The sequence below is a fragment of the Pogona vitticeps genome, chromosome 1 (assembly GCF_051106095.1).
Source record: "Pogona vitticeps strain Pit_001003342236 chromosome 1, PviZW2.1, whole genome shotgun sequence".
NCBI classification, from domain to species: Eukaryota; Metazoa; Chordata; class Lepidosauria; order Squamata; family Agamidae; genus Pogona; species Pogona vitticeps.
Window position 1 is genome coordinate 24,329,398 of NC_135783.1, and position 21,121 is coordinate 24,350,518.

The 21,121-nt window shown below is 39.4% G+C and overlaps 2 protein-coding genes across 4 annotated transcripts in view; one reads left to right on the plus strand and one right to left on the minus strand.

The window, feature by feature from the left end:
* PLEKHH2 (pleckstrin homology, MyTH4 and FERM domain containing H2) overlaps positions 1-10,727 on the minus strand; it is a 77,333-nt gene extending 66,606 nt beyond the window's left edge. Inside the window, exons 1-2 of one of the 2 annotated variants that reach the window (XM_072989509.2) lie at positions 10,588-10,727; positions 4,377-4,506 (exon numbers count right to left, since the gene is read on the minus strand). In XM_072989509.2, the coding sequence (XP_072845610.2) occupies positions 4,377-4,499 (123 nt within the window). In that variant the 5' untranslated portion in view covers positions 4,500-4,506; positions 10,588-10,727. Of the gene's footprint in view, positions 1-4,376; positions 4,507-10,130; positions 10,274-10,587 lie in introns of those variants that run through there. The other variant, XM_072989503.2, reaches the window with a different exon arrangement.
* Positions 10,728-20,882: 10,155 nt separating this feature from the next.
* Positions 20,883-21,121, plus strand: part of THADA (THADA armadillo repeat containing) — a 191,766-nt gene continuing 191,527 nt past the window's right edge. For both annotated transcript variants that reach the window (XR_013540295.1, XM_072989544.2), the window contains exon 1: positions 20,883-21,065. The gene's annotated coding sequence lies outside the window, so the exon portion shown is untranslated. The remainder of the gene's footprint in view (positions 21,066-21,121) is intronic.

Below are 21,121 nucleotides of genomic sequence, written 5' to 3' on the forward strand. Positions count from 1 at the left end.
GGGTTTGTTTGCTTTTTTGCATTTCTGAAGGGTCTTGCAGTGTCTGTTTGCTTTTTGCTTTGCTTTTTCTGCATTTCCGAAGGGTCTTGCAGTGTCTGTTTGCTTTTTGCTTTGCTTTTTTTTTGCGTTTCCAAAGGGACTTGCACAGTTTGTTTGCTTTTCTTTCTCTTTTTCCTTCAGCCAGAATTGATTAATCGTGTTTCCAATGGGTCTTGCAGTGGTTTATTTGTGTGGTTTTTTGGTGATTTTTTTTCCTTTGGCCGGAACAGATTAATTGCATTTCAATAAATCCTATAGGAAATGGTGCTTCAACTTACAACCATTTCGAGTTATGACCTGAGTTCCGGAACCAATTAAGTTCATAAGTTGAGGCACCATCGTATAGGATTTCCCAGTTTTTCCAGATCAGGAGTGCCCAAGAGCCTCAGAAAGAAGGAAGGGCTACTGAGAACGAAGCAGAGAAACCCAGAAGAAGCATATCATCAGATTCTAGCTTTAGTCTATTGTTGTAATCAACCTATATATGAAATGTCCAGAACAGGCTTTTGAGATCTGAACCGGGAATGTGGGAATGACTGTCAGGAAAAAGATCTTAGGAACATAGTGGGAAATTTACTGAAATGTCTGTGTCTGGTATCGATAAAAATGATAAATTCCATGTTAGGCCCAATTGAAATAACTACTGAAACTAAGCCAGTCAATACAGTAAAATATAATTTTAGAATAGGGCCAATTTTGGAATATTGCACAGGATACACATTTAGTAAAGTACTGGCTGTTCCATGTTAAAAAAAATCAAAAAGCTGAAAAAAGTGCAGGAAATAGTAGTAAAAGTGTTTTAAGAGATAAAGCACCTCTTTTAATGGCAGGCTTAAGGCATTTGGGCTTTCTATGTTTAAAGAAAGGTACTTCAGATAAAAAAGGTAGAAATGGTAAATTACCTATGGTGTGGAAAAAGAGAAAGGCTTGTTGTAATTCTTCTTATCACTATAACTTGGGGACAGGCAGTATATTCAGAAACAGAAGTGACAATGCTTCACACAGCACAAATCATTTCTGAAATTTGTTGCGACTGTTTCAGAAGGCTTTAATGGGTATTCTGCATGATAGCCTTTTGATGGTTCTTACTAATGAAATGAAATCTCAGTGTTCAGAGGCAGTATACCTTTGAATATCTCTTGTTAAGAATGCTGCTTCTTTCATAACCTTCTTGTAATCCATCAATGAACTTCTGGAAAGCCCAGAAGTTGGTAACAGGAAGCTGAGCTTAACAGATCATTGCTTTCATTCAATGGGCTTCTTCCTTGAACCATCAACTTTATTATTTATTTATTTATTATTTTATTTATTTTATTTATATCCTGCCTATCTAGTCAATAGACCACTCTAGGCGGCTCACAACTTTCTGATTGATGTCTGCAGTTTCCTTGCACTGCAAACATTTGCTATATGTTATACTAGTCTATTCTAGGCTAGATTCAGACTGTTCTCTCCTGGGCTGCTTCTCTGGATTTGCCTTTAAGGAATTTGACATAGTGCCAATTCTACTAGGTAATCCTCACCTTAATGCAAAAGAAGTTTTTAACCGTGCCATTCTATAAAGGTCACAAAAGCTCAAGCTACTACTAACAGATAGAAGTGACAAAGTCATCATTTTGTGACTTTGTGCATTAGGCAAACTGAAGAAAAAGCACGATGTACTTTCCATTGTTAAGTGGCAGCTGCATTCTAGCTTAAACAAAACTACTCCTGACATTTCCTTGAATAAAGTGTTTTCTTTTTCTTGTACTTTGCAGACTCAGAAAATTTAGTTGTAGAAGAAAGTCAACTTCAGTTCCAAGGACAGTATCAGTTTGTTACATTAGATACACATTCAACACCATTCCTTGAATTCCTTTTAAGACATTTCCCACTTGCTGGAGCAGCAACTTCAGTTTAGATCTTGATAAACCCTCTTCTGAAGTGCAATCTGGTTCAGCATAATGGAACAAAAGAGATCTGAATGTCTGTATTCCCTTTTCTGTTCATCACTGAATATCTATAGTCTCTCCTCTAAATGCTGTAATGGCATGCTGTCAAAACATCCCATGTTTTTCAAGTTTGCAAAGAATCTTTAAACGGAATCTGCCAAGTAAGAGTATTGTGAGAGGGAGCGCTAGCATATTTTCTGTACCTTCCCTGCATGTTACCTGATGGGCCACCATACTGCAACCAACTAAAGTTCAGGAACAGAAATTATAATGTCATTAGAAAGAGAGCTGTCTTTATGCTTTTACTGATTTAAAAACTACTTTGTTTGGCCACAAGGAAAAGCATTATATATACACCTCAAATAATGCCTGAAATACTGTTTGTAGTGCAAGCCAAACCATAACTTTCCACTTGTTGATCTCTGGTAAACAAAACCCTCTGCAGCAATTCTCAGGGTTGTGCATAAATGAAGCCAGTATGCACGTGTACTCCAAGAATCACAGGACAGTGTTTAGCAGGAAGTTATGGAAAGTTATGCTTTAGCTTACATTACAAACAGAATTTCAGCCAATAAACAATTAATTTAAATAATTGATACAATGTAAAGCATCCTCACAATTTTGCAAATTAAAAAAGCAGAAGAAATTCAAGTTCATGCATAGTCTATAATGTGTATTGACCATGACCCAAAAGGTGTACTTTGGTACTCGAATCCAGCAGATGTGTGATTCCCTCCTCTCTTGCTACCACCCTTTGTACTGTCAAAACCCCTTTATGGTGATCTGCTAAGCCTTCTAATGCAGGCTTTTAGGGTGCATGTAGGAGCAAGGGGCAAGTTACTGCTTTTAGTGTCAGAAAAGGGATCCAGTAGAAATTCACTATTGGATTCTGGCTATTAGCATAAATAATATTTAATAATAATTTTATAAGGCAAAACAAAAAGACCACACTAATTTTATATTCAGTACCTATATCTGTTTTTGAGGAAATTGTAAGTGCTGATTTCTCAAATGTGTTTATCTTGAATTAAGAACAATTTGAAATATCTAGAAACATTTTTGCCTTCAAATAAGTAGTATCTTATTTTATCTGACTTGACTAAGAGTCAGAGAATGAAATTATTCACTCAATTTTATACTTTAGGGAAAAAAACAAGTTTGTCAGCTTGTTTCATTTAATAGTCTGCAAGGAAAACAGATGCAAATATTTCTCCAACATTTTTCTGGAACATATTTAGGCTATAAGAAAAATGGAAGACATCAATGGAAGCTCACAAGATTCTTCTGCCCTTTGTTATAAAGAGATTTTTTTGCTTTAAAAACTATTTTGTAAAGCTTAGTGTTAGCCTAAAATCTAAAAAAGAATTGGTGCTCTAACTGCAACAGTAACAAAACTACCCTTGCAGTCCAAATTCCTCCTTTCTTAAACCCTGTATGTGAAATAGGAGACACTGTGCAAAACCTAACTCATTAACAACTACATTATTTCAAGTTTCTATTGGCTTTGAAAGAAATGTATAGTGATATTGCCCACAATAATAAAGAATGCCCAGCTCTTCACAGAAGATAAAAGAGAGGGTGAGGGGCTTCAGTGAAGTTTTGCTTTCAGCTTGGTCAATAACTATACAGTATTTATCTTTCTAGGTACAGCCTTGTGGTGCTGAAATCTTGAGGTATTTTGGCATACAGTTGGTAAAAACTTGTTTTTTCACTGGCATATTCATTTATACATTCACAAGAATATCTTTGTCCCATTTTCCCACTTTCAATAGAACAAAAATCAGTCAAGGTTCCACCTCTCTTGTAGTGGCATTGGTTTTTCTTTTCTGAGATCATGAAGTGATTTTTTTTCTTATGGAATGATGCTGTAATTTCTCTTGTCAGAAACCATTAGTGTGTGCGCTTTTTTCTAATAAAGGCATATTTAAAATTTACAATAATTTCGTCTACAAGAGAGTTCCTTCTGTTGGATCTATTCATACAAAATCCAACCACAGCTGCACAAGAATTTAAACATGACTGGTAAATGCTTGTGTGTTCAACTGTACATCCTCTTAAAGTAATGCAGTGTGGGAGAAGATAGCATAACATGCTAATGCATAATGGAAAGTTCACCAGTTCCTGATCAAATAATACACAACGAAGCACATGCATCTCTTTAGTGCAATAGGGTGCTATGAGATACTATGTTTCTATATGCATAAAAATGCACAGTTGTTTAAAATACTTGCATTTTCCCTGCTAAACAATATATTTACCAAGAATAGCAATCATTATGCTCAGATCAGCTCAATAAGAGGCCTTTATTAAACTAATTATAATAAAGCTAATTTAAGTCCTTAACAAAATAATAAATATTATTATATTAATAATAATAAATATTATTTTATGTTACTTTAGACCCACCTTCTCTGCAAGCAGCTCTCTAATTTTGCTTGCTTGGAGACGAAACTTCAATAGCTGAGATTCCAGAGCTATGCACCTTTCTTTCCAGTTTATTGTCCATTCCAGCTCTAATAATTCTGCCATACTAGCGCTGTGGGAAGAAACAAAAACAGAAAATACTCAATATAATTTTCTTTAAATACACACACAGAGAGAGAGAGAGAGAGAGAGAGAGAGATATCTTGTACATCATGCCGAGCAATATATTGATAGGCAAGTTCCATGGAGTTCAATGTTGTCCAGTAAGTTTTTTAGGATTCCACCCTTCATTATTTAAAACTTTTTAGACTCCACCCCCCAAATTACAGCATCAGTGTGTACTTAATACACACTGCTCCAATTCTTAGTGCCAGCTATTGTCTACAAAGAAAGCTGTTTTAATGATTTTTTTTAAAATGTAAAAGTTGTAACTAAATAATTGTTTGTATGATACTTGTATGATTCTCTATAAAAAGTTTACAAACCATAGGTTTTGGTTGGCATCAGTAAAAGAAGCAAACTTTTAAATTTTCGTGCTGTTCTCCATGGAGCTAAAATCCTTCCAATAAAAGGGGTATTATTCTTGATAATAAACAAACACAACCCAGGTAGATTCCCCTTGACATTTAGTCGAGTCGTGTCCTAGTACAGTAAATGAAATTCCACAAGAGCATGTCTCACAAATCTCGAATATAAACTCATTTTCATCTTCCATTTTATTGAAACAACTTTTGCTAACAGAACTTTATCATGTTTCTCTTTCCTATTTTAACTTTACAGTATTCTTCTGAGTTAAATTTGAATACTCAACTATCCTACACCAGAACACAGACAGAGTTCTGTCCTCTGAAGCTGCCAGCCACAAAGACTGGCGAAACGTTAGGAAAAAAAACCTTCGGAACAAGGCCAAACAGCCCAAAAAACCTACAATAACCATCGGATCCCAGCCATGAAAGCCTTTGAGAATACATTAAATTTGAAAATTATTTGTATTAAAAAATAAATTGCAATTAAAAAATTAAGGATTATTATTATCCCCAACAATTTATATATTCCATTGCATTTTTATGCTGCCTTTTGCCTGGTAAAGGGATCTAAGATGGCTCACAAATTACCAAAATAGCTTGAATCGGGCACTGGAACCATTTAACTTACACTTAAAAAAATTCTTCGTATCTCACCATTTTAGATTCTGAAGTTCCCTTGTGCTCCCTTTTGTCCTGAAAAGCCTTTGGGAGCCTTGGTACAGGTGAGAGGGAGCCTTTATTAATCAAAGATTGCCACCAGATTGGAAGCAGTGGTCCTGATCCTGGTGGCAGCAATCCAGCGACAATTTTTTTTTAACTTTTAAAGGCTTCCTCTCTGTCCCAGGGCTCTCAAAAGCTTTCCAAGGCCAAAAGGCAGCCCAAGGGAGACTCAGAACCTAAAATGTGGTAGGGGAATAGAAAGCTTTTAACAGGATAAACAAACATGTCCAGAACCTGATCTGAGTTGCACTGGATGCAAAGTTATGCAACAATACTTTGCCCAATAAATTAAAACATTTTAATTTATTACTGAGCAATTAAATTAAACAGTTAAATAAAACACTTAAAACCATTTAAACATACAGTATAATAGTATTAAAATTAATTAAAATTAAAAAATATCTTAAAGCACATTAAAATGTATGTAAGACAATAATACAATGTACAACACTCAAAATTAAAACTCTTCACTGCGCACTTAGTTGTTAAAAGCCTCTTTGGAAGAATAAAAAAAGAGGTGACCAATCTAATCTTCCAAGGAAGGGCATTCCACAACTTGGGAGCAACCACAGAAAGATTCTCTCTGATGTTCCCACCAGATATGCCTGTGAAGGCAGTGGAACGGACAGAAGGGCCTCGCTTGAAGATCGTAAGAGCTGAGAAGGCTCATAATGGGAGATAGAGTCTTTCAGATAGGGTGGAACCAAAGTCATACAGGGTTTCAGAGGTCATAGCCAGCACTTTGATTTGGGCCTGGAAACAGACCAGCAGACAGTTGAGCTGCGGTAATAGGGGAATTTTATGTTTCCTATAATCAGCCCCAGCCAGCGGTCTGCCTACAGCATTCTGAACCAGCTAACATTTCTGAACCATCTTCAAAGGCAGTCCCACACAAAACCTGTTACAGTACTCCAAGAAAGATATAATTAAGAAATGTGCTCATTGTAGCCAAATCAAGAGCTACTATTTATTAATAAATAGAATCATGCATGTTCTTGTTCTATGTAAGACAAAACTTAAATTCTATGGAACCAAATGTGGTCCTATGCGTCAGTCTGATAAACAAGGATAAACTGTGTTCCAGAAAATTAACATTTAACGGAGACAAAAAGATGATTTCAGTCATCTAATGCTTGAGGTTAGTCTCTATTATTGCAAAGGTTTTGTTAGTTATAATTCCAGCAAATTATTTGCTTTGCATTTTCCAGAAAGCAAAGGACTATGGAAATATTTGCTGGCTCAATATCTGCTGTTTACAATTGCACAGTGAATGATCTTACTTATGAGTCAATGACTTCCCGTCTCTTGTTCGATTCCTCAAGGGAAAAATAAATGAGTTCATCAGTTTGGCTTGTTAAGTGTTCTGATTCAGCATTGTGAACATACACACATTTTCCCTACTGTGTTGCCTTTATTTTTTTTAAGTAAACACTTTTTATAAACTAGAAGGACATCATATGCTTGCTTAATCAGATATGAGGCTTACTCCCTTATATATTTGTTTACAGCCGCATCGTTGTGCACCTAGATTTGCAAAAAACTGATGACACAACAGATTTTAAAACATCTATCCCACTTGTCAGAATTAAAGTGTTCTCTGTCTATCTATTTACAATTACATCAATAAAACACTGTAAAAAGTCCCTCTTAATTAGGTGGAATTCTTCATAGAACATACATAGCCATCTCCCACTGAACAAGCAAGAAATTCTTCCTAGTCCCACACAAGCTAAATTTATGCTTGTGTGGGACTCAGAAAAAGCATTTGCTTATTTGCATCCTTAAAACAGATTCTGTACCAAATAGAATTATACCAGTAACTTGTTGATACTCTTGTTGTTATTATATGCTATCAAGTGGCATCTGATTTATAGCAATCCTAATAGGATTTTAAAGGAAAGGGAGATATTTATGGGGTGGTTTTACCACTGGCACCCCTAACTAATTTCTTTGGCTGAAAAGACATTCAAACCAGGTCTCCCAAATACTGGCCCACTACACCACACTGGCTTATTGACACTACAGGATTACTACGTAGAGTTGCCTGTGTAGGGTCTGAGGTGATTTGACGGCACATAACACAAAAAGAGATACTACATGATCATTTTTGTATTATTAATGAAACTTCAATGCTGTTTATAAATAGGTTTACATTCAATGCATGTTTGCATGACAGTTATCATGCACCCAGATTCCTTTTTGGGCTCTTAGCATTTGTTGTGTTTATTTACAGATGTCATCATGATAGTACATAACAGAAAAAGAAGCCGATCGGGACATAAAGATACACCCAACTTGAAAGAAGAACGGTGCTATCTGTAATCCTGTAAGGAAAGTTTATACATAGAAGAGAGTAAAAACATTCCTACAGAAGTCAAAGGAAAAACACTAAATGACTACAGGTAGGTCAGAGTTTTGCCCAAAATATTTTGCCACCACAAAATGTAAACAAACATAACATAGAAGAACTTTGGTACTTTTCATTAGAATAGCTCACTTTTCCCACTTATCCATGGGCATTGCCCTTTGACATGGAGAAAATATGCTGTCTTAAAAACAAACACTTTTTTTAAAAAATCCAGTGTTAGTTACATTTTCAGTATTAAAAGAAAAAAAAGAGAAATAGAGGTTTCAGATTTCTTCTGCCTGCAAGCCTACTGAAGACAGAGTAGCAAAGTGTAATGCATCATTACTTCACTTGGTGATTACTGTTTGCTGTAACAGAATGCCATCACAATTGATGGAAATATTATTCATTTGTCCACAGTGCTGACTTGAGTTTCACTTCTAGAACAAAGTTGGGCTATAAAACCTAACTGCTGTGATATATAAACAGATCTCACCTTTGTTCTAGAAGTGAAACTGGTGTATATGTGGAAATGATTGATGAAAAGACAAGGAGGTGGTGATTACCAACTACCAAAACAAGCAGATACACAGAGAAAAACAAAATAAACCCAGTCTGCTTATCTGTGCCATATCAGCCATTTGCAGATGTATTGGACACCAGTATTAGAGTTCCTAGCATCTTCCTCCTCATCAACAAAATATAGTCAGCTACTAACTTCTACACATAATTTAACAGTAGCAACACTTGAGTCTGCGGACACATCTAGATATCGGTAAGTTCTATATTATAAATTTGTGCAAATTACTGAATAGCTGGAGAGCAGTGTCTTTTCCCAATACTGTATGAGACATCACCCAATTCATTTTATTTCCTGTTCTGGGCTCCTTTAAACTTCATTGCAGCTGAAGGCTTTTCTCTTATCAGAAGGCAAAAGATCAGGGACCATGTTCCCAGCTCTAAAACAGTTTCAAATTCTGGGAATCTGGCCAGCATAAGAAGAGTATTGGGGGTAGGCTTTTAGGATGCAGTAGATGATGTTCTGCACTCTCTGCATGCCACGCTTTTATATCTGGCCTGCTTCTGCATCTGGCAAATGGAACAACAGTTCTGTATGCCAAAGATAAGAACCCTCAGAAGAGCATCCATACTGGGATTAAATCAGAGCCAGACCACTGCCTCACAACTTGTTTTATATAGCAGGATGCAGCTCTGTGGATAATGAAAACAACAACAACATATAATGCAGCATGTGCAGAATACCTTTCCCTCAGTACGACTAGTCCCATGCTTCTGTAACAGAGTCTACTTCTATATGGCAGAAACATGGGATGGTGGTGCACCATAGATGATGCAAGCATCTATTTTGAATGTTTTGAACTCAAATCTGATTCAGTTGCCAAAGGCAGTGTGGCTTCAAGGTGTTCAGCACCTATTCCCTAGCTTTCCATCTGGTCTCCTTAAATCCACCTCTGGGTGTCCTGTAAAACCTGAAGCCATGCTTACCCTTGTAACCTGGGGTGCGGGGCAACCCTGTTTCATCTCACACACCCACCTTTCCACCGAGTGGAGCCTTTAAAGTTTAAGCAAGCCAACAAAAGTGAAGCACTGGAACCTCTTCTCCCAAATCCTAGTTGCTTAAGAGTAGCTGCGAAGGGAAAGGGGGAATACAAGGGAAAGGGCACACTCGCAGATGCGGGTCCTCTTAGCTCTCCGCCCGCAACCCTCCTCGCTCCTGATCCTGGCACCCGAAACGAGCTGCGGGCTCCATCCAGTTCATGCTCTGCCCTCCGGGGCACCTCCAGGAGCAAGGCTTGCCGTGCCTTTAGGCACCCCCGTGGCATCCGCTAGGCTCTTCCCTCGGTCCCTCGACAAGTCTTGTTGATCCAGCCTCGACATTGCGGCAACTTTTTAAAAGTTCTTTTTAAACTTTTTTTTAACGTCCCGTTCTCTCTCTCACACACACACCACCACCACCCCTCCCCAAGTTACTGGGCCAAGGGGATGGGGGGGGGAATAAATGGGAGGCAGGGAGGAAAGGGGAAAAGCACGATCGCTGCGAGGCGGCAGCTCCTACTTTCTATTGCCTTAAGTATCCCTGTTAAGGGGGGGGGGGGCGCGCGAAAAAAAGTTAAGCCAAACCTGGGGAGGGGTATCTTCGACTCTTCCCTTACTTCCCCACTGAAGGGGGGTGGGTGGGCGCCTCCTTCTCCCGGAGCGCCTCACTCAGGTTTCCCCCCCCCCCTCGAGAGGCAGCGCCGCGACCGCCTCCGCGACTCTCACGTCCTTTCCTTCGCGCCCCCCCCCCCCGCCGGGCGCAGCACCATCCCCGGGGGCCGTGGGATCAGGCGGCGGCGAAGGACCTGGGCTGAGCGGCAGCCGCCCCGGCCATTCAGCAGCCTTTTAGGCGGGCCTTCGGTGTCTTTTCTCCAGCCTTCTCTTTGCAATGGGGGTGGCTTTCCTCGGGCCAAGGGGTGGAGTGGGGGGGGGAGAGAGCGGTGTGAGGGAGGGATCCGTCGCCTCCAAGCACAGAGGCATCCCTTTCGCTGCGTGACTCATAGGAGAAAGGGCCCACCCCAATCCACCCCTCTTGCCATACCTAAACACGTGGGAGGTGTGGAGCCCTTTGCCTGTGCAGAATCAGGCCCGCCGAACCTCGCGGATCTAAAGGGATTTAGGCGCGCCGAGCGGATCCTGAGTTGCGCCCGTCATCGTGCTTTCGTGCCTGTGAAAAGGTCCAGGGCTTGAAAGCGCACCCTGGAAGTCACAGCTGAGGCATGAAAGCCAGATGGATGTGGGTGGATTGTTGATCAGATTTTTTTTTTTTAGACGCCCTTGGACAGAGGCTCCCAGGAGCAGAGAAGGGAAAGAATAAATCAGTAACACAGGAGGAATCACACTGCAGAGAACAGCAAGGGGGAAGAAGCCTAGCCACTCTTAACTTTATATTTTAACATCTATGCCAGATGACTTAATGCCACGTGAGGTAACGTCTATACCCGTTCTCGTATCACTCCCAAAAGGAGCAAACAGATCCACATTTTGCTCATTATTTCCTGCATAACCCCAGGTGATAGTGGGATTCATAAGAAGAAGAAAAAGCCATCACAGATGAAAAGATTATCCTATGTTGGGCAGATCTCTAGAGTTTGGTGAGCGGGGAAAGGAAATCTACAGTCTCAAAAGCACTAGCTCCTATTACCACAGCTCACAAGCCCTGCCTGAAATGAAAAATGTACGCCTTTGTAAATACTAATTTTGGAAGACCCAAGAGGCACTCTAGTAGATGCTGCAGCTGATTTTGGTTGTCATGAAATTCTAGTAATTTTTTCAGTATCTAATTCTTTCCTTTTCAAACTGGGAGGTAATATGGTAGTGGGCATTAATTCTAAGATGGTGGAGGATGAGACTGAAGTTTTCATAAAGAAAATTTTCTGTAGCAGATACATTTTCATTAACTTGTGACAAAGAAAAATATGTATGCTTAATTTTAAGTGCCCTTTAGCTTGAGCAGATGATTTTTTTTTTGGATTGGGCCCATAATAACAAACGTCATCTCTGCAGTTGTCTCTGATTTGAACCTGATTTTCAAAGCTGTTGCTCATTATGCTTGAGGCTCATGGAGCAGCCCAGCCTGTTAACCCAAGAAGCTACATCTGTACTTACTGTAAAGGTAATTCAGAGTTTGGCTTCCCACAGAGGTAAACCGGACATCTCTAGGAAAGCTGTGCACACTCTCCTTTATTCACTAGCTACCGATATTTGGTGGCACATAAGTTCCAAGGGTGACAGAGGGAGTGGGCTTTCCCCTCTTATAATAAATCCAAATCTTTAGATTCTCAGCTTTAATTTAATGAAGGAAACTTTTTAATTCAGTGATTCCCAACCAGTGATTCATACTACTGCATGAGGTCATATCGGAATTTCAAGAGAGGTGACTGTAGCTGAGAAAAAGCGTTAACATTATAATTTATTCACATTACAAGAAAGAAACAATCATACTTATGGCTTTCATAGTACACGGCAAATTGCATCATCTATAGTGCAAGTACTGCATCTATTTTGAATGTTTTGAACTCAAATCTGATTCAGTTGCCAAAGGCACTTTTCAGTAAACAACTTCAGATATGTTTTGGTTAAATATGTCCTGTTCACTCCCAAACAAGGGTAAACAGGACATATTTAACCACTGCAAGGCCTGTTTTTCCACACTTGTGGTTATAAAATCAATTCAGCACAAGAGGCCCTATACTGCAAGTGATCTGTGTTAGAAGATATATTTCACAGTGACCAAAATAACAAAATATGCAGTTCCAATACATTTCAGCAGTTCAGATTTCAAGTAATGTTTTGTGTTAGCTGATATAAAAAAGGCCGATAACCATGTGAAAAGCAAAACAAAACAGTCAAACCCTAACATACACATTTCTCCCACTGGATTCAAGGAATCTCTGTTAAGACACTCATAAAATAAGATGCTGATTCCCTATCTAGAAGCAGTGGACCATTAAGAGGATCAGACTGACTGTGGCTAAACTGATTATACAGTGGACCCTCGACTTACAGACGGCTCGACTTACAGACTTTTCGAGTTACAGACTTCTCTGGCTGCAAAATTTAGATTCGACTTGCAGCCAGAGAATCGACTTACAGACCAGAAAAAAACCAAAATGGAATAAAAATAGAATAAAAACCACTCGTTATGGGATTAATCGGTTTTCAGTGCATTGTAGGTCAGTGGAGATTCGACTTACAGACTTTTCGACTTGCAGCCACCATTCCAATATGGATTAATTCCTTAAGTAGAGGGTCCACTGTATGTGAAATACGTAGAAAATGCTACTGTTAGATGGTGGTAGACAAGCTGTACCCAATGAATGCTCATCAATATTTCCTTGTCACCCTGGAGAAAAGTAGTAAGTGATATATTACAGGATTCAGTTTCAGGCCCTGTGTTGATCAATATCTTTTAAAATTACTTGCACAAGAGCTTAGACAGGATTCTTATCAAAACTGCAGATGACATAAAAGTTGGATACATCAGAAGACAAAAATCAGAATTCAAGAGGACACTGATAGGTTGGAGGACTGAACAAAAAGAAAAAAGAGTTTTAATAAGAAAAAAAAGTAAAGTCCTCCATTTAGGCAGAAAAAATTAAACCTTTAAACAAAAGGTAAGAGATAGCTGGTTTTGCAAGAGCACTTGTGATAAGGATCTAGTTGTCTTAGTAGATCAGTAGCTAAATATGAGTCAACATTGTGACATAGCAGGGGTAAAAAAAATCCAGTGCTATAGTAGGCTGCATCAACACTAGTGTCCAGATTGAGGTAAGTAATAGTATCACTCTTCTCATGTTGATAAGTGTAACAATGTGTTTCTAGAGAAATACCATGCCAGGGGAGAGCTATGTAAATATCATTAACATCCGGAAAGACAAACTAGTGAGTCCTAGATCAAATTAAGTCTAAAGTCTCTAGAAGCAAAAATAATTAAACTCAGGCTGCTGTACTGTACTATGTATTATGAGAAGACAAAACCTGCTGAAAAAGATGATAATGCTAGAAAAACTTGAAAGCAGCAGGAAAAGACCGGATTGGAGATCAAGAGAATCAATAAATTAAAGCTACAGACTAGAGTTTGCAAGAACTGAGCAGGGCTATTAATGATAGGACATTTTGGATATGTCCCATTAATAAAACAACTGTAAATTGGAGATAATTTATACACAGTGGTACGCATACTATCATATGTAACAAAAAAAAAAACTATGCTTGCTTGTGGTATGCTTCACCTTGATCAGTCATCTTCAGAAGGGGAAGAAACTATGTTGTAGTTGGAGCAGGCAAGCAAACAGGACATTGTGGTCCAGCTCACAATGCCACTTGAGAAGGGCTTGAGGCCAGTTCTGCTAGTGAGAAAATAAGAGAACTTCACAGCTTTAAGGTCCATTTATTCAAGACAAGTAGTGTCAGCATCTCAAGGCCTTTTAAGAAATTGCTAGATGCTTCGGAATATCAGCCTATGCTTTATAGACTACAGCAAAGCCTTTGACTGTAGAAACATTGATTGCTCTGAAAGACCTTTGCCTATAAGTTTCCTATAGGCAAAGGTGTCAGACAAGGGTGCATTTTATCCCCTTATCTGTTCAGATAGCTAGACTAGATTCAGATGGAGGAGGAGTAAAAACTGGCAGAAGAAACATCAGTCATTCAAGATATGCAGATGACACCATTTTACTGGCAGAAAGCAGCAATGACTTCAAACAACTGTTAGCAAAAGTGAAAAAAGGAAGTGCTAAAGCAGGACTGCAGTTGAACATTAAAGATAGAACATTTTGGAGACTGCTCCTTCATAGGGTTGCCTTAAGTCAGAGATAACTTGACGGCACGTAACAACAGATGCCTGGGAGATGCATGCTGAGAGCTATAAATTTTATGAACAGCATCATTTAGCTTTGGAAGAGGTAGCAATGTTAGTCTGTGCAAGCATATCAGGCAAAATCCAAATAAATTAAACAACAAATAAAGACAAAAATATGTTAAAGACTGTTATATTTTAATGTGGACTTTAAAAGTTTCACATGTTTTTGTCTTGTTTTGTTTCTTTGGATTTTGCCTGATATCTCAGATAGCTTGTGGGAGATAAATCATTAACAATCTCAACTGTCCATCGTTGCCTTGCCTGGACTTTCTGGAAATACTTAAAACCTGGAGAGACTTACAACTCTATATCTGGCTTCCTCTGCAAGTTTAGGCAATCAATTATTTCCATTGGACTTTCTTCTACCTGTTGTGACTCTATTGTCAATTAATTATATTGGACGACCCAAAGTTCTGCAATTAGGACATGGGAAGTTTTTGAGTCTATCACCAATGCCCCCACTTCCTCCATATATGACATATGCAAAGAAATTCTGTAAGAATGTCTCATGTGAATGTGGTTATTATGGGATAAAATGAACCAAGGTGCTTATATGTAAGAGATGAAAGACCTTTTCACACTACAGTACTACAGTATTTTTTGTAACCTAATTGTAGTTTTTAAATCCACTTCAATGTACCTTCCATGCTCCCTTTCACATATATGTGGCACAAATAGTGTGAGAGACTAAAACAAGCTGTGGAAAAATGAAGATGACACTTTTGAAATAGAGTACACATTTGTAGCTAATGTGGGTTTCAAATTTGCATTGTAATTCTATAGAATACAAAAGAATTTTAGGATACTTTTTAACAAATAAAGCTTAATTATGTATTGTCTTTCCTACCATTTAGGTCAGCTTTGTCTACTGCTAATGGAGAATGTGGTGCAGATGAAGAAGATTATGCACATTATCTCCTATTAATCCCTTACATCTATGCCATACATCAATAAAAATGTTTGAATATTTTTATGCTTTTCCTTAGATGTGCAGTTTTCCTTTGTTTATTTACGTATTTAGTGTTTCCAGTGCAAAATAGTGCTCAAGGTGGCTTACAGTCTTCATAAAAGAACAGAAACAGGTAAAATAAAAAATGCAAATAAAATCAGCTCCACCACCACCACAATTGAATCAACTAAATGTATTAAAACCATTAAAATCAATGATGCATACTACTAAAAAAAATTGCAAGGCACATTAAGCATCATATGCTGGTGGCAACTGATAGCAACCTTGAAGGAAGTGCATTCTGCAGTCTGGACATCATTCAGGAACACACATACCCCTCTTGTGTGCTTGTTAGGTAGGCCTCTGAAACCCTTGGTATTCTTAGAAAGGCCTCTCTTCTGGACAGGTTTATAGTGAGGCAGGTGGTCGGTCAGGCAATAAGGTGCCAAGCTCATTTGCAGCATTACATGTTAAAACCAACACAATGAATTGGTCCCAGTATGCAACCAGCAGCCAGTGCAGGTCTTTCAATATCAGGGTCATATGATCATACTATGTACATTGATGGCAACTCACTCCAAAGCTTCGAATGACTTCTCCCGGCAACTTCATGTAAATAATAAGTAGTAGAGATAAGGTGGAGCTCATTGGGGTACCAAAAGCCATTGTGTCAAAAAGTGCTTCCAGGACACCACCTTTTATATATGTCCTGGCAGAAAGGATCAGAATCAGTGCAACACGTGTGTTTGTGTGTTTAGTCGTGTCCGACTCTTCGTGACCCCATGGACCAGAGCACGCCAGGCCTTCCTGTCTTCTACTGCCTCCCGGAGTTGTGTCAGGTTCATGTTGGTTGCTTCGCAGACACTGTCCAGCCATCTCATCCTTGGTCGTCCCTTTCTCCTCTTGCCATCACACCTTCCTAACATCAAGGTTTTTTCCAAGGACTCTTTTCTTCTCATGAGATGGCCAAAGTACTGGAGCCTCAGCTTCAGGATCTGTCCTTCAAGTGAGCATTCAGGGTTGATTTCCTTTAGAACTGATAGGTTTGTTCTCCTTGCAGTCCAGGGGATTCTCAAGAGCCTCCTCCAGCACCACAATTCAAAGGCATCAATTCTTCGGCGGTCTGCTTTCTTTATGGTCCAGCTCTCACTTCCATACATCATGACAGGAAAAACCATAGCTTTGACTATTCGGACTTTTGTTGGCAAGGTGATGTCTCTGCTTTTCAAGATGCTGTCAAGATTTGTCATTGCTTTCCTCCAAGAAGAAGGCGCCTTTTAATTTCAGGGCTGCTGTCTCCATCTGCAGTGATCATGGAGCCCAGGAAGATAAAATCTGACACTGCCTCCATATCTTCCCCTTCTATTTCCCAGGAGGTGATGGGACCAGTGGCCATGATCTTAGTTTTTTTGATGTTGAGTTTCAGACCGTTTTTTGCACTCTCCTCTTTCACTCTCATTACAAGGTTCTTTAATTCCTCCCAATATCTAGGCGATCTAGTGCCCCCAATATCTAGGCGATCCAACAAGATCTCAGGCGGGTGGCCCAGCTGCGGCCCTATCTTGATGTTGGGGCGCTCACCACTTTGGTGCACGCGCTCGTAATCTCAAGATTAGACTACTGTAATGCGCTCTACGTGGGGCTACCTTTGAGGCTGCTGCGGAAACCAGGTGGTGCAGAATGCGGCGGCCAGACTCCTTAGTGGGGTGAGAAAATTCCAACACATCTCACCCACTCTGGCCGCATTGCACTGGCTGCCCATCTGATTCCGCATCGACTTCAAGGTGTTGATGCTCACGTACAAAGCCCTAAACAGTTTAGGGCCTCGATATTTGGCGGAATGCCTTCTACCACCAAGTTCTACCCGTGTCACTCGCGCGAGCCAGGAGGTGAGGTTGAGGAGCCTAACGCCGAGGGAGGCCCGGAAGGAAAAGACAAGAAGTCGGGCCTTCTCGGCGGTGGCTCCTCACCTCTGGAACAACCTTCCCCCGGATATTCGCGCGGCCCCCTCGCTGGGTATTTTTAAAAAGCAATGAAAGACAATGATGTTTCGGCAGGCCTTCCCCCCCACCCCCCCTTAGCTAATCCTGATTTTCCTTTTTTCTTTTTCTTAGTGTATAATTTCATGGTTGAAAGTTTTCTTCTTTGTAAATTCGTTTTTAGTTATTGTTGTACCCCTGTTGTGAGCCGCCTAGAGTGGTCTATTGACTAGATAGGCGGGATATAAATAAAATAAATAAAATAAATAAAATCATCAGAGGTATTGAATCCTAGCTTTTGCTAGTAAATGTAAGAATATACCCCCCCCCCCAAAAATGGTAAAAAGATCAATAAAGACCATGGCATCAGGCAGCAGCTGCTGGATAAATAAAAAGCCTGATGATGAAATTGAGAAAAATTCTGGACTGAAAATAATGATAAATCTAACCATGAGACCAATCCAGGGAAAGTAAAACAGTGCTGTTATCCCCAAATGGGAAAAAAAAATAGAAAACAGCATTACGAACGATGGGACATATGATATATATACATTTTAACATGAGCACATTGCTGATATTTAAATATTTAAAATTAGGTTAGATGTATGCTCATGTGCTGCTATTATACAGAAGACTTTAATAAAGCCATCAGAAGCAATGACACATAACACTTTTGAAAAATGAATACTACAAACTCGTTCTGCAACCTCAGTTCAGACACGACATGTGTATTGGAGGAAATGGAACAAGTTAATTGTGATTTTAAGTTTGGCTTTGTCATGACTTTGGGCTTTGTCCCAAATTTAAATTTGTACAGTAGTATGTTGGATCTTTAACAAAAAGAAAATGGATAATTGTTACAAACATTTAAGAACATTGTGCAGTATACCTAATACTGTATTAAACTGCAGTGTTAATGCTCTGGTGCCACACAGTGGTGAAATTGTAAGTAACAGTTTAAAAAATATTGATTTAACGTCTCTTAGACTGCAATTACAGTACATTGACAAACAGTACAGAATTTGTCAATGATTAATTTAATTTTTTTATCTGAACACAGAATGCAAAGGCCAATGTGAATCAGCTCAGTCCCTTTTGCTTTAGATGTGAAAATTCTTCTCTAACACTGGGGCCCTCTACTTTCTTAAAGCCAGAGTGATTCAAACTGTGTTTTCCTTGTGTGATCGTTTGTTTCATTCTTCTAAAGGAAAAAGGATGTGATTGTGGGTTATATTCTTGCAATGTACTAAGCTGGGTATGATATTTTGGAGAACGGGAACATCAACCTCCATGATCTTGTCACCCTGAAGTTTTTTTTTAAACTGTACTAGATCAGCTTACCACTGCATTGATATACTAGTTTAGTGCTAGATGCATGGACAAAGAGAGAGATTAAAATCAAGATAAAATAGAAACAACTCCCACAAACTAAAGGAGCTACTAACCAATACTGTCCACTATCTACACTGGCTTTTGTGAAAAATTTACCCTGAATATATTAAAACCTAATATAGACCAGCAGCCTTCACTTAGTCATTAACACAATAACAACATAGACTATTATAACTGATACAATTACCTAACTTTAATTATATATACCTTTTGTTAATATATGAAAAGAGTTAGGAAAGAATGCAAGTTCCTGGAGCATTTATAGATTCTGTGTGCCTTTCTAAACTTAAGGCTAGAATTTTTGTTGATTTGGAGAAGTCTTTACTCTTTCATGGCACTAAATTCTTTGATCAGTGCTAATTGTATTTAACTGAATAGAGATTGGGGTTTTAATTTCCTTTTGTAAATGCATGGCCAAAATGAAAAACCAAAATTCTTAACTTGGAAAGCACACATAAAATCTAATGTCATGCAACAGATCGAAGTAGGTCTACAAAATATAAGATTACAACAGCTGTAAGACTGCCATTTACCCACATTAACCCTTGCCAATAATTTAAAAATGAGGCCATGTTGATCCACATGAATAAAATAAAATCCTTATTTGGGCAATATGTATCTTTATTGGAACCAACAGTAACTCCACTGTACTGTATAGGCAAGCTTTTGAGCTTTCTAGACTCTCCATCAGATTAGATGGCTAAAAATTTGGGTAGAGGATGAAAGTCTAAATATTTGATTAGATGTCTTAAGCGATATAGTTTAACAGTTAAAGATGGGGAGTATGTGCTTGGTGAAGGAAAAGTCATACAACAGCTAGCTGAATATTTGACTTCCTTGCCTTTCCCCTCTCCTCAATTTCTTTTACAGTCTAACCTATCAAGAGTTCTGGAGAACTCAAAAACATATTTGGTGCATTTTCACTTTGGGATTAAATGATTGGCCATTTTAGGATCTAGCTAGTAAAGTGACAATCGTATTATTCACACGACATGAAAGTAAGCCCAATGGACTGTTTGATTAATGCCCAATCCAATCGGAGTTGTAGTGGGCAGAGTATCATACTACACTACTCTGGAGACCTGGGTTCAAATCGTTGCTCAGCCATGAAAACTCCCTGGAGGAGTGAATCCTAAAATACCTCACATACCAATTACTAGGGTTGCAGTAAGTCTGATATAACTTGATGGCATTTAACAGTGACTGGATTTCATTACAGTTCTTTCCATGTCTACTTAGAGGTAAAGCCAACTGAGTTTAATGAGATTGACTCATTAAATCTCAATGAGGGGAGTCCAGAATTAAAAATGCAGTCTCTCTGATCTGTGTAGTTAACATGCAGGAGATTGCCTTACAGATGTCCAGTGATGTTTTTGGACAACTATTTTTATTTTTCTCTGCCTCACTACACAAGAGGCGCCAATCTGGTGAGGAGGCCCAAGTAAATGACCACATAAGTGCGCAAATAAACCTGATTGGTAGCATTAGATGCCCTGCCTCTGAAAGTATCCCAGGTTACTTAAGTCTGTTAATTTGGTGTACTTAATAATAGCTCCTCATCATTAGCTGGCCCAATGCTCTACTCCGGACATACAGGTTTGTTCAACTGGTCTGAATACTGAAGTTAGGAAAAGGGGCATTTTGCTCCGTAGAGAGCTGCTCTGAAACGCCACAAATACAAAATGCATTTTATCACAAGAAAAAATTTCTCTACCGCCACAAATTTAGCCTTTAACATTAATCCTGCAAAAGCCGTTTTAACCCCAAATCGTATGTGGCGAAAGCCGAATTGTCTCTATGACGACTCAATGAATTGGCTGCTCACAAGTCTATCCCACTCAACACATCCTTTCCCACTAAATACGTCCAAGGTTGTGTGCTTCAAAACACGCATCGCACACCACAGGATTTACTCTTGACTCTTTTACGCACGCGCAGAGCCCTCCCCTTCACTCTCTACGAGAGGTAGGAGAGAACGAAGCCTTTCAGGCACACAAAACCAACCCCTTCTTGAAATTGTAACCAATAAAATCCACCGTCTCTATCTATCTTGCGCCTTTAACAAGCCCGCCTGCCCTTCCCACTCTTTTGTGATTGGCGAGCTGAGCTGTCAGACTTCCGTCCGGAGCTTCCGCCAGTCCACGCCGACGTTCTGCACCAGCCTGAGCGTCCCCCGGCTTCCCTTGCTTTTAAGATGTGACCTGATAGGCGGATGAAAGGACGGAGGGGTGGGAAAGGCTTCTTGGCTCCGCCTCCTCTCCAGGCAAAGCGGTGGGATTCGCCGGTCGCGGGAAAGGGGTAGAAGGAAGGAATCGGTTTGCCCTTTTTCCTGGGGGGTAAGAACGAGGTTGGTTAGGGTTCGTGCAGGAGTGAACCGAGGCTCTGTGAGATC